The 12,437-nt window shown below is 41.5% G+C and overlaps 1 protein-coding gene across 1 annotated transcript in view; it reads right to left on the bottom strand.

Moving 5' to 3' along the window:
• The window catches only part of MANBA (mannosidase beta), a 62,189-nt gene that overhangs the window by 48,153 nt on the left and 1,599 nt on the right, over positions 1-12,437 (bottom strand). Inside the window, exons 2-3 of the mRNA XM_054029382.1 lie at positions 2,642-2,736; positions 2,035-2,140 (exon numbers count right to left, since the gene is read on the bottom strand). Coding sequence (XP_053885357.1) covers positions 2,035-2,140; positions 2,642-2,736 — 201 coding nt within the window. The remainder of the gene's footprint in view (positions 1-2,034; positions 2,141-2,641; positions 2,737-12,437) is intronic.

Genomic DNA, 12,437 nt, shown 5'->3' on the forward strand with positions numbered 1-12,437 from the left:
CTAGAAGCAATGGCATGTCCCCCCTCTGGCTCCTACGCATAGGGGCAGCCAGGGGGCTCTGCACTCCGCCCTTGCCCCAAGCGCTGCCCCCGCAGCTCCCATTGGCCGGGAACCGCAGCCAATGGGAGTTGCAGGGGCAGCATAGGAGCCGGAGGAGGGACATGCCATTGTTTCTGGGAGCTGCTTGAGGTAATCGCTGCCTGGAGCCTGCCCCCCGACCTTCTCCCACGCCCCAGCCCCAGCCCTGATCCCCCCTGCCCTCCAAATCCCTTGGTCCCAGTCCAGAGCACCCTCCTGCATTCCCAACCCCTCATCCTCAGCCCCACCCCAAAGCCCGCACCCCCAGCCGAAGCTCTCTTGACCCCCAACCCCCAATTTTGTGAGCATTCATGGCCCGCCATACAATTTCATACCCAAGTGCGGCCCTCAGGCCAAAAAGTTTGCCCACCATGGTGTTAGACTGTCCTCTATTTGTGGATGGACAGAAAGGTACATATTTAGTTTTAAAACTCTTCTCCTCGCACCAGTATACCCACCCCTAATTTAATTTCACCTGGTAAAACGAAGATTTCAATTGGTTATTAGTGTTTTCTCCACACTATTAGTTTGTGGCATGCCTGCTATTTGTTCCTGAATTTCTACCAAGCAGAAGTGCCCCTGCCCCTCTCCACAATCAGTAGCCACTGTCCTTGATCAGGCAGCAGACCACCACACAACAAATTACAACATAAGCAGCCTCCACAGAATAGATTTACCACTAAAGTGTTTTACAAATGGAGCTACTGAATAGAGTAACTGTCAAAGTCTTGCAATCCTTGGCTCTGTCCTAGTCTGTTCAATTCTACTTTACGCAGTCACTTCACAAAGCAGACAGATGCTACTAGTGGCCTATCAAAATGAAGATCCAGAAATAAATACTGAATAATAATATTTTGCAATTCTACAGCATCTTCCATCTGTAAACTGTTTTGACACCTTCCAACATTAACTAAAACTTCACAATAAACCTGTGAAAGCGAGAAGAATTAATATTCCTATGTCACAGGTGGGGAACCAAGGCACAAAAAGGCTATTTGATTTGTTCCAGGTCATTCAGGTCTGGGGAAAAGCCAAGAACAGAATCCAGATCTCCTGAGTCTGCAGGTCTGTGCCTCAGCCATAAGACCCTCTTTTCTCTAAAGCCATAAAGGTAAATGTTGAGACATGAAGAAACTAAGGATCTCTGTGTGGCTCAGTTTTCCATCTATAAAATGGATATGGGCTTTCCTTTCTCACAGTCTTTGTCTCTTTTGTCTATTTATACTGTAAGCTCTTTGGAGCAGGGACTGTATTTTACTAAGTTTTTGTATAGCACCCAGCACAATCTTATAATTGAAATCTACAAAATTATTTTGTATGATTATGGCAATCCTAAAGTGGGACTGTGACTATTCAATACCTGATCTTGTCATACTGATACAGACTAGGACCAAAGAGACAACACAATGGCATCAAAAGGCCTGGGAATTAGATACTATATTAGAATGAAAGAACTAAAGAAAGAAACTGCATATAAACATTTATAAGTAAGCTTTACACTGCATGCATTTACACTTCAGCATTCACATGTAAAGCAGCAGCATTCTAATACCAATTAGTAAGCAGATTTCCAGCTAATATAACTAATTTCAGCTTCAGTTTTCTTAGAGCTGTGGCAGTTCCCAAGAAGCAAGACTTATATTATTAGGTAAACTGTTCCTCTTGCCATACTTCTTCTAGATTACAACATGAAATGTTCTTCTCTAGGCCTGATCCTGCTCCCACTGGGAAGCCAATGCACCTCCCCTTTCCAGCACTGAGGTGGCTTTCTGTATGGTTCTCCGATAAAGACATTTCAAACCCCATGACATATTATCAAGTCTAGTCCATTACATTTTACTCTGGACTGAACACATTGGGGATATTACTGTGTACTTGTCCAGGTACGAACTGCTTGGCAGAAAAGTGCTTTGAGACAACTGTAGAATTGCCTTTAGAAATACCAGCATTACTCACATATCTGTTGAACATGTTGTCCGTTCTCCCAACAGTGACATTATTGATCAGGATTTGCGCTACTGTGTCTACTCCCTCGAAAACCAAATTCACTTTCTGCCATTTGCTATGAATGATGACACAGGAATGTAAAATTATTAGGGTACTTTGAATTAACTACACACGAGAGAATCAATACTGAAATCTATATCCCCAGTATCCTGAATAGCAGCTGTTTCAATGGGTTACAAAAATACTTTCCTCAGTGTAGCCATCTTTATCATTTCAAATTAAAATGACAGCTGACATGGATCAGACTCGCAATACAGCACAACATCCCATGTTCAATAGATATCAGATGTGTGGCTGCTTGCTTCCTATCAGCTTTATTATTACACTTCAGCAGTTGGCAATTTGTACACCATTTTTTGACAATGGGAAAAAAAATCTTGAAGAAAAAAAAAAAGAAATCCACTAAGTGACATTTAGCAACAGGCTGCTTGAAGCTTATATCTCATTACAGAATTTGGTTTATTACATCTGAAAGTAATAGGTGGATTTGGGGCTGACTGCTTAATAACAAGCATTTCTGCATGGAAGAGAACATAAAACTATTCTTATTGCGTACCTGACATCAAAAGGGGTTTTGAATGTCCTGCTGTAAGTCCAGTTATCCAAGGAGATCCATCTGTAGGTCAGGTCATTAAACCTATAGTAAGGATCCTATTGATAGATAAACAAAAAACATTGCAGTGTTACACAAATAAAATGAATACTGTTATCTAATAGATGAGTCATTTTCTTTCAGATATTCTGCAAGTGCACAATCCAATTATCTTATTTTGGTTAGCTTTAGGAGGACAGAGAATTCTTCCACTTCTGAAGTGATATGTGAAAGCAACAGCTTTAGAACATTTTGACATTAACTGTATATAGGTCAAATCCCGCTTGCTGTACTCATGTTTAGAAGTAAGGGGAGCAGGATTTGGCCCTTATTATGCTGGGCTGAAAACACAAATAATTCAACAGAGGTAGCAATTCAAAAGGAGAGAGAGAGAGAGTGCACGCAGCAGAACCACCTCCACAATGACCGAGGATAGAGAACAGACAAGATGATAAGGGCCAGGGAAATAGATTCTCCAAACATCTAGAAACTATAGTGAACAAACCTGTATGGTTTTAAACAGCAACATCCCCAGAAATCCACACCAATCACTCCTGATATGATAGGAATATATTACATTGTTATATTTGGGGAGGGAAAAGTGGAAACACATTTTGGTTGGTTGAGTAAAATTAAAATGTCTACCAATGTTCTTCCCCCCAAAAGACAGTTATGTGAGAACCTCACTGTAATTACAAAAAATGTGCTATTTTCTTTTAGTCATACTGCTCACTCAAGAATTATAAGCACATTCCTTACAACTCATTCCCACTCCCTTTTCCTTGATGTTCCTTTCCTTATGTTGGGTCACTTCGTACCTCACCTAGACTGCAAACAACTCAGGGCAGGTGTGTGGACCGGATACTCCACTGCCTTGCACCTTCTGCAGCCACTTACACCTGGAAAAAGTGAGTGTCAGTGAGGAAGTCTGACTCTTTGGCAGCTTTTACCCCCCACCCTCTTTGCACAGATGTAGATGGTAGTGCAGAGCCACGTGCCTGGTCCTCTACTTGTCAGTAAACACTATGCACAACAACGGCCCTGTAGAAATAATAGTAACAATGATATACTAAGGGCCCAATCCTGAAGCTAGCCCCACTGAAGTCTGTGGACTACCCACATGAACTAGTATAAGAGTTGCAAGAGTGGAACCCAGCTAATAAAAAGTCTCACTGTGGTGTATGAACATGAGAAAGATGTTTAGGTCAGACAGTTCAGTGTGTATACCAGAGGCACCTGCTGAGACAGCATCTCATCTTTCTCCAGCAATTTCTCAGCTGAATTGGTTTCCTAAAACAAATAGCTGTCGATTCTGCTAATGTGCTTTACCCAAAGCTTAGCTGGAAAGAGCACAGAGGCAACAAGATTCACTATGTAACATCAGAAGCTTTCTAGAATGTTAAGAGTTATTCCTGGGGCTTGACTGTCCAGATTCAAACTGGGAGAAAGAAAATTTGGTCAGTCCTTTTATTTTCCTTGCTGCAACTCAAGTTTTCTCACCTTGTATATTAGTATCAATATTAATAGTCCTTCTGCACTCAGATTTCTTTGAAGGGGCTCTTCTGGTATCTTGGATTCCTTTTACAACATATAAGGCTAGATTGTGTGATTTACACACAGTCGTGTGTAGGGCACAGAAGAGAGTCCACCGCCTGAGGGAACACCAAGAGAGGATATGTCTCAAGTAATATATTCTCTTCTGGAGCTCCCCAGCAGCACATACGCCACTTCATGGGCTTGTGCAGAGGGTAGGGCATGGCCCTGCCTCCTTGCTACCCCCTCTCAGGCAATTTGTTTGCCAGGGAGAGTAAGCAGCAAGCAAGAACTGCTACTGTGACTGACCCTCGTGCAGGCCATACAAGTGTGGAGGCCTTCTCCTAGAGCACATCTCTGATTACAACCTGGCTCAGGCTGAGAAGGATGCCTGCTCATGTGCACAAGGGTCATGTCTTACTGCTTTCAAATGTGAAAGATCAGCAAGCAAGCTTTTGAGGGAGACTATTACACCTTAACCACATCTGATTTGGAGTGCTCTATTCTGTTATTCATCACTTTGTCATCTTTCAAGGAGCAACACCTAGTTAAAATAATATGACACACACAAAACTACCTCCTTACCTGTGCACTGACAAAACCCTAGAGTCTGGTCACTTCCTTGAAATAAATGTGCATAGGGAATGCCCTCTCCAATATTTAGACCTGGGACCACTGAAGCAGAAAGCTGGAGGAAGACAGGATGGGACAGGGAGTTTGTGCATTACTTTCCTCCCCCAAAGACCTATTTGGCACCTGAAAAGTGTTATCCAAAAAAAGATGTAGTTGGTTTGTGGCCCCCACTCCATCCTCTTGAGGGAGACTCCAGGAAGAGGAAGTGCTGGCAAAACAGTGCAAGAGGAGCCACACAGATTGGGAGTTAGAAGATGGCAAGTGCTTCATAGCTGGTGCAGAAACATCCACATAGACACCCCTGGCCTCCTGAAGATTCTGGGGCTCTGTGGGTTCAGGGACAGAGGGCAAATCCTTATTTATGTATCTAGTATTCCCAGAACAGTTTGGCAAAGACTCTTCCCATGGGTATTTCTACAGGAAAGGGTGATCAGACTTCAAGCAATTTGTCAATTAAGCAGTTTGTTGTCTTTCTGCACTTCTCAGTTTATTGACTAAAACTAAACTAGTCGGTTTTGTTTATTATCAACACAATGCTGCTTTGCAGGTAGCTCAAAACGTTTTCCCGCAAAAACATTCCCTCAAATAAAAAACAGTGAATTCAAAATTGTGCCTGTATTCACATCTCTTCGTATTCACTTTCCATTACTATTTTAGTGATGGAGTTTCCTGGCAGGAATGCTCATAGGAACAAAGAGTTTAAAGCAGAGATCAGAAAACATTCACACATAAGGTCTGAAAATCATTGGAGTTTTCAAGAACAGGTTGGAAAAAAACCTATCAGGAATGGTCTAGGTTTACTTGCTCCTGCCTCTGCACAGGGGACTGGGCTTGATGACCTCACAAGGTCCCTTCCTATGATTTCTATAATTCTATGTATAAACACAAGCAATCACACTCAAAATTTGATCTAAGAGTTATGCTCAGCCAACCTGAGTATGGAAAAATACCACATGACCTACACGTTCAATCATAACTAACCAACACATCACATTTTGGATTTCAAATACAACAAACTGCAAGTGAACAATCTTAAGATCAATAATAATTCATGTACGCAAATAATTTTAAACAAATACATTCAAGAAAATTGCAAAAGGCTCACAAACATTTGAGGCTCAATTCAGCACAAATTATGTATTAATTACTCAGATCTAGTTGCAGACACACAAAGGGATGTTTATATCTGAATAGTCTGGTGTTAATTTTATTTGGTTTACATTTCAGGAAGCTATTTCTATTATTAGCTTTTGTAAAACCTTTAACAAAAAATAAAGCTTGGGCCAAAACTACATGGCAATGATCCCTTCAACTGCAGGAGCATGTGTGTAGTACACCGATGACCAGACTTTTTCATCCAGTTTTGTGTGTGTGTGTGTGTGTGCGCGTGCAATCTGAAGCCTGATGCCATCAATGCCACTTTCTAGATTGTTAAACATGCTGCAGTTTTGTTCCGTTTTCTGCCCAGAATAGCAATTACTAGCTCAAGATTATTTTATTCATTCATTCATCCAAAACTTCTTTCAATGATCAATCCTGCCCCATTGCTTTGGTTGATTATATCATCACGTCCTAGGCCTGAGAAAACCCACAGTAAGGAACTTGTCGGGTTCTGTTTCCAGAGCCATCAACTCTAGAACACTAGTCTGAATCTAGCTCCACTTGATAGTGACCAAACATTGCTACCACTGGATGACTCTACAGCATCTTATCTGAAGTGAGTTGGTGTTTCATTTCCTAGTGGTTATACACCTCTACCCCAATATAATGTGACCCAATATAACACGAATTTGGATATATTGCGGTAAAGCAGTGCTCCGGGTGGGGCGGGGCTGTGCACTCCAGCGGATCAAAGCAAGTTCGATATAATGCGGTTTCACCTATAACGTGGTAAGATTTTTTGGCTCCCGAAGACAGCGTTATATCGGGGTAGAGGTGTAGTAATTTTGTTGCCTGGCCTTTGGCTGGAGAGCTTTGTGCGATGTCAGAAAGTTCTTTTCATTCGATCCCACCAACCAGATCCATATCCAATAAATTTCTAGGCTTCCTCGTGTTTCTTAAAGATGATCTGTGAATTTTTTTTTAAAACTGATTTTGAACCCAGAAGATTTTTTGTTCGTTTGAATTTTTGCTACTTAGTTTTTTTGAGGGTGTGGTTTGTTTTGTTTTGCGTTACTTTGGAACTAACGGGAATGTTGTCTTGTCATACTACAATCTCCTGGAGGACATCCTGGGGGTCTCACAGCATATTGTTAGCTCTGACACATTACTGAAGGAGTGAAGGTGTTGAGTGACACCTTTCCTCCAGAATGTTTAATAGTAAGTGAAGAAGGTGTTCACAAAAATCAAACAGTTTTAAACAGTATGACTAAAAATCCCTTCCCCTCTCAACTGCGCTCAAGTCTTGGAAGGCCATTGTTTCACTAACTCTTTAGCCATCGTAGAACCTTCCAGGTTAGACAGGATCTGAACTTCAAATGTAACAAACAAGTAGGAAAAACCCAGAGGTTTGCTTTTGGGGGGTGAGGAAGCGGTGGAAATCTAGCCTTCTTTATAATGTATAAAGAATAAAAGGGGGCACAGAACCATTTTTTTTTCCTTTGCAGGTCACCTTTAAGTCTAGGAAATAGCCAAAATCTCATAGCTTGTCTTTATTATAGAAGCAGAATATAGGCTCTAATCTTCTGCCCCCTCCCACTTTTGACAGCTCTTTATAATACAGTTGACAGAATAAACCCCACCTTTCAGCATACTTTAAATCCTATCTTTTTAATTATGTTGAGTGCGAGCCTGATCCTATGCTCGTTGAAGTAAACAGGATTGGGATTTGGCTGAGGCCCTAAGAAAGCAAAAATGACTACTATATACTTTCTATTGCTTGTCTCCTCCAGATGGCTACACTGATTTTTTGACTCCTTCCTGTAATACAATTCTTGTATTTCATTATATATTCCTTGTGATTTAAACATTAATAATAATAAAAAACAGAAGTAGGTGTCTTTTCTATTGCAATACTTTTGCTATGATGCAATTTGAAACTGCTTTGCATGTTCACATTATATAAACCCATTTTGCAATAGTGAATTGTCACTATATCCAACTTCAAGGTGTTCTCATTTTCAATACCTTCTGAAACAATGGAAGTCACATTGCTAGAATATTTATCTACACCCAGAGATACTTTAATTTCTGTGAAACTAATGCAGTCAGAACACCTATACATTTTTCCAAAAGCCCATTTTCACATATTTACAGTTTCATGTGAATTTTAACTCATGGTAGTAATGAAGAGATTGTATTCTTGGAATACTAGTTTTGTAAATTCACCCTTAAGCCATTCACGTTTTCAGTGCTTATTCAGACAAGTCATTTAACTGAATATCACCTTATTCATAAGATGTGTTTCCGTTGAATACTAAGCCAAAAGCTACAGAATAGAAAGACATGTTTTTACAAGACAAGTTGGGAAGCTGACAAAAATATCAATATATGCTGTTGAATATTGTTTTTATACTCAATTTTAAAGGCTACTAATACATCTCTCCATCTACTGCAACTCCATACCCATTCACAAGACATTAATTAAAAGAGGTTGTATAGAGCAGTGATATTTAATCTTTTCTTGTCTAAATACTGTAAACCCCCCTTTCCTTCCTGGATTTCTCGGGCGCAGGCAACACTGACCTGTGTGCCTGGGCACCTGATGTTGTTGACATTAAAGGAGATCCTGAGAATCCCAGTGGTGATGTTGGATAGGTGGGAATCCTTTATCCACCCCTCTGCTGCAATCCCTTTACTCCTAAAGGAATTTTAAAATTAGCACTGCCTCCACCTGGCTGGCCCCTGTACACACTCAATGGTGTACCTTGGGAACCTCCCAGAATAAACCCCTTCAAATAATAATAATAATAATAATCTGTGGCATGGGTCTAACTCAAAAATACCCATTATAAATAATATACATCCAATATACTTAAATTAGATTTAACACACCTTTACTTAACAACTTAAAGAAACAGGTTATAACCGATGTGACAGACCCAGACCAGTGGGGTACAGGAGTCTGGTAGAGGGCAAATATACTGGTCACTGGATGAGTAGTTTTCTATTCCCTGAGTGACCAGAGAAGGGGCTGCACTAGAGTAATCAGGAACCTGCTAGAACCAGTTAAGGCAGGCAGGCTAATCAGAACACCTGGAGCCAATTAAGAAGAAGCTGCTAGAATCAATTAAGGCAGGCTAATCAGGGCACCTGGGTTTTAAAAGGAGCTCACCCCAGTTTGTGGTGGGAGTGTGCGCTGCTGGAGGACTGAGGAGCACAAGCATTATCAGACACCAGGAGGAAGGCCCTGTGGTGAGAATAAGGAAGGTGTTTGGAGGAGGCCATGGGGAAGTAGCCCAGGGAGTTGTAGCTTCATGCAGCTGTTACAGGAAGCACTATAGACAGCTGCAGTCTACAGGGCCCTGGGCTGGAACTCAGAGTAGAGGGCGGGCCTGGATTCCCCCAAACCTCCCAATTGACCTGGACTGTGGGTTCTTTCAGAGGGGAAGGTCTCTGGGCTGTTCCCCCAACCCACATAGTGAATCTCTGAGGCAAGAAAATCTGCCAATAAGCGCAGGACCCACCAAGATAGAGGAAGAACTTTGTCACACTGACTAAGATTAAATATCACTACTAATTTAAATCCACAGGGGGCAGATGAATAAAATCAATTACCAATTACAATATACAGTAATAAATTAAACTTATCTAACTAGCATTTACACTGCCACCATTTACCCCACCCCAGAGTGTACACTCTTCTAGATTTCAAAGTCCTAGATAATTGCATAGGTGCACTTGGAGATTGGCAGCTGAAGACAGCACTCTGTTGGTTCTGTGTATCAGTCCAGCCAAGCCAACAAGCTGCACACCCTCTCTGATGATTGGAGTTGGCCCCACCAAATGTCAGCAGCTGTGAGTCCTCGTTTGATGGGAAAAATCACTCTGCCTCTCCTCAGACTCAGTCTCTCTGTTGTGCTCCTTCCCTTGCAAGTACTTTCCCAAACAAGAATGGGGGTTACTCACAGTTGCTTCACTGCAGGCCCACCTCAGTCAGCTCAAGGCACAGCAATAGTCTCTGCCCTGGCTCCAGTGAAGCCACCAACCACCTCTGATGCTCCCTGGTTGATCAAAGCCCCAGCAGGCTCTCCACAGCAGCTTCTGGTATAGACAGAGCTCCACACCAACAATCTGGCTTCTCTCCCTAAAAATGGAGCCCTCCCCGTTCCCTGTGGGAGTTGTAGTCACTAAGGCTAGATTGCAGCACACTGGATCTTCCCAACTGGAACACTCCCAAGAAAGTTCAGAGGCCCCTCTAGTAAAGGAGACCTACAGTACCAATTAAAATCTATTTGAATGCATAAAACCTTCAGTACTAGTCAGTTTCACTCTGGTTCTTTAATTTATCAGGACAGTTTCAACCCACACACTGCAGTAAACATCTGAAGAGAAAACTGTACATCTATATTAGCCAATTATTTTCCTCAATGAATGCCATTTACTGCCTAGCAAAATGGGATCCTGGTCCATGACTAGGGCTCCTAGGCATTACAGTAATATCAATAACTAATAATAGTACCACCTGATGGATGACATGGTTGTTCTTTGAGTGGCTCTGAAAAATATCAGCTTATGAGAAAATGTCAATTGCAACAATTTAGACAAACTGGTAATTAAGTTCCTGGTAAAAACACATTTCATTTTCAGAACTGCACAAGCATCACTTGTGACAAATAGACTCTTGAGCTCAGATATTTATGGAATTCTCTGCACTACAGTGCTCTACAAATCAGAGAAGCAGCTAATATAACAAAACAGAGACCCCATGTAAAGGCAAATGGCTAGTAAGAAAATCTGGCTACAAGAGCCCTGTCCATCAGTGCCAAGAATTCTGTAGGAGTCACCTGCCAGCAGAAATGGCATCATATAATATTTGGAGTACACATAATAGAGGATCACCATTGCTAGCATAAAGCTTTCATGCATAAGTTACATGCGGATACATTTTGCTTGGTTGAATAAGACCTAAAAGATATTTGGCTGACTAGTCTCTTTAAGTATGATGACAGAGGACATCAACTCTGGGGGAGGGAGGAATAAAAGAGAGAAAAAAAATGATCCAAGGCCAAGTATTTTCAAATTTAGGTGCTTAAAGTTAAGCTCTTAAGTCCATGTTTGGACACTTTAAAAAAAGGTGCCCTGATTTTAGAGGTACTAAGCACCAATGAATGTCACTGAAGTGAGCAGCAGGTGGTCAGTACCTCTGAAAAATCACCCAATTTTTTCCCCTCACCCGGTGTCACCCAGGCCTTACACATATTTGGAGAACTGTCCCTTGTAACCTTTTTTTTTTTTTTTTTTTTTTTTTTTTTTTTTTTTTTTTTTTTTTTTTTAACATTGCTAGCCGCAATGAATAGATCACATCACAAGCAGCTGAGGCAGCTGAGTTCCACTTCTGCCAGATGGCTCAAAGGTTTCCCCACTCCCCCAACCAAAATAAGCTATTTTAAATGCCCACATAAGGTTTTTCACAAGTTCAACTAAACCCATGCAAATGTGTGAGTAGACAAGCCCTAAGGCTGTAGGCTAACTGACCCTGAAGGCTGACTGAAGTCAACTGGGCTCCAACAAGGCAGAGGGGTTCTGCCCTTCTGCATGAGTTTGGCCTAAACCCCAAATGCCCGGCTCCCGTTGAAAGGTGAAATTATTAGCCCTTCACAGCAATTCAGTTAAATTAGTGACCACACTTCCTTATTTCAAAAAGGATAGTTAAACGTTTGAGTCTTCCATTACAACATGTGTGACTCAACCCACTGGTCATAGCTTCCATTGCCCTTAAAGGACTTATTCACAGCATTATTGCAACATCTGGCCGCTCCAGCAGAGATAAGAGTCTATCAATTATAAACCCCCATTTGGGTGAAAGAGGCCAGATTAACCCCAAACAAAAAACATGTGGATTGGTAGTGACACTGAGTCTGCTTCTGCTCTGAATGGATGAAAAGGGAGTTTTGCCATTGATTTATAGAACAAGAATTGGAACTCATTGTTACAGGAAAGGAGTTCTCCCAAACCTGAAAGCCAAAAGAAGCAGGAAAGGATACAAAAATACAAGTTGCAAAAACTCTGAAAATCTTTTGATATGAACAATTCTCTAATATAGTGAAGTATTTCATGGTACAACATGAAAGCCAGGACTTGCCTCTTCTACAATACTACAAATCTATGCATGCTATCAAAATTCTGCAGTGGCCTACAGGGCCTTGAGGGGGTCATTTAGTGGACTAAGCATCAGCCTGGAAATCCCCAAACTCCCTGCAAACACAACTCAAATTTCAACAGGGTCAATTCAGGATTTCATCCTTCTGAGGTAGACAAATTGAATAAATGTGCACTCCACTGTGTGGGGCTTTAATCACTTCCGTTCTGTCTGTACCAAGTGGACATCAAAGGCACTGTAAGAGTGGGATGCTTTTCACAAGACAAGACGTTTGTGCTGGTGTTGTTGGCCACATTTTTTTGCACTCCCCCAGACTGTGCAGGATGCTGTGCA

The sequence above is a fragment of the Malaclemys terrapin genome, chromosome 5, assembly GCF_027887155.1.
Source record: "Malaclemys terrapin pileata isolate rMalTer1 chromosome 5, rMalTer1.hap1, whole genome shotgun sequence".
NCBI classification, from domain to species: Eukaryota; Metazoa; Chordata; order Testudines; family Emydidae; genus Malaclemys; species Malaclemys terrapin.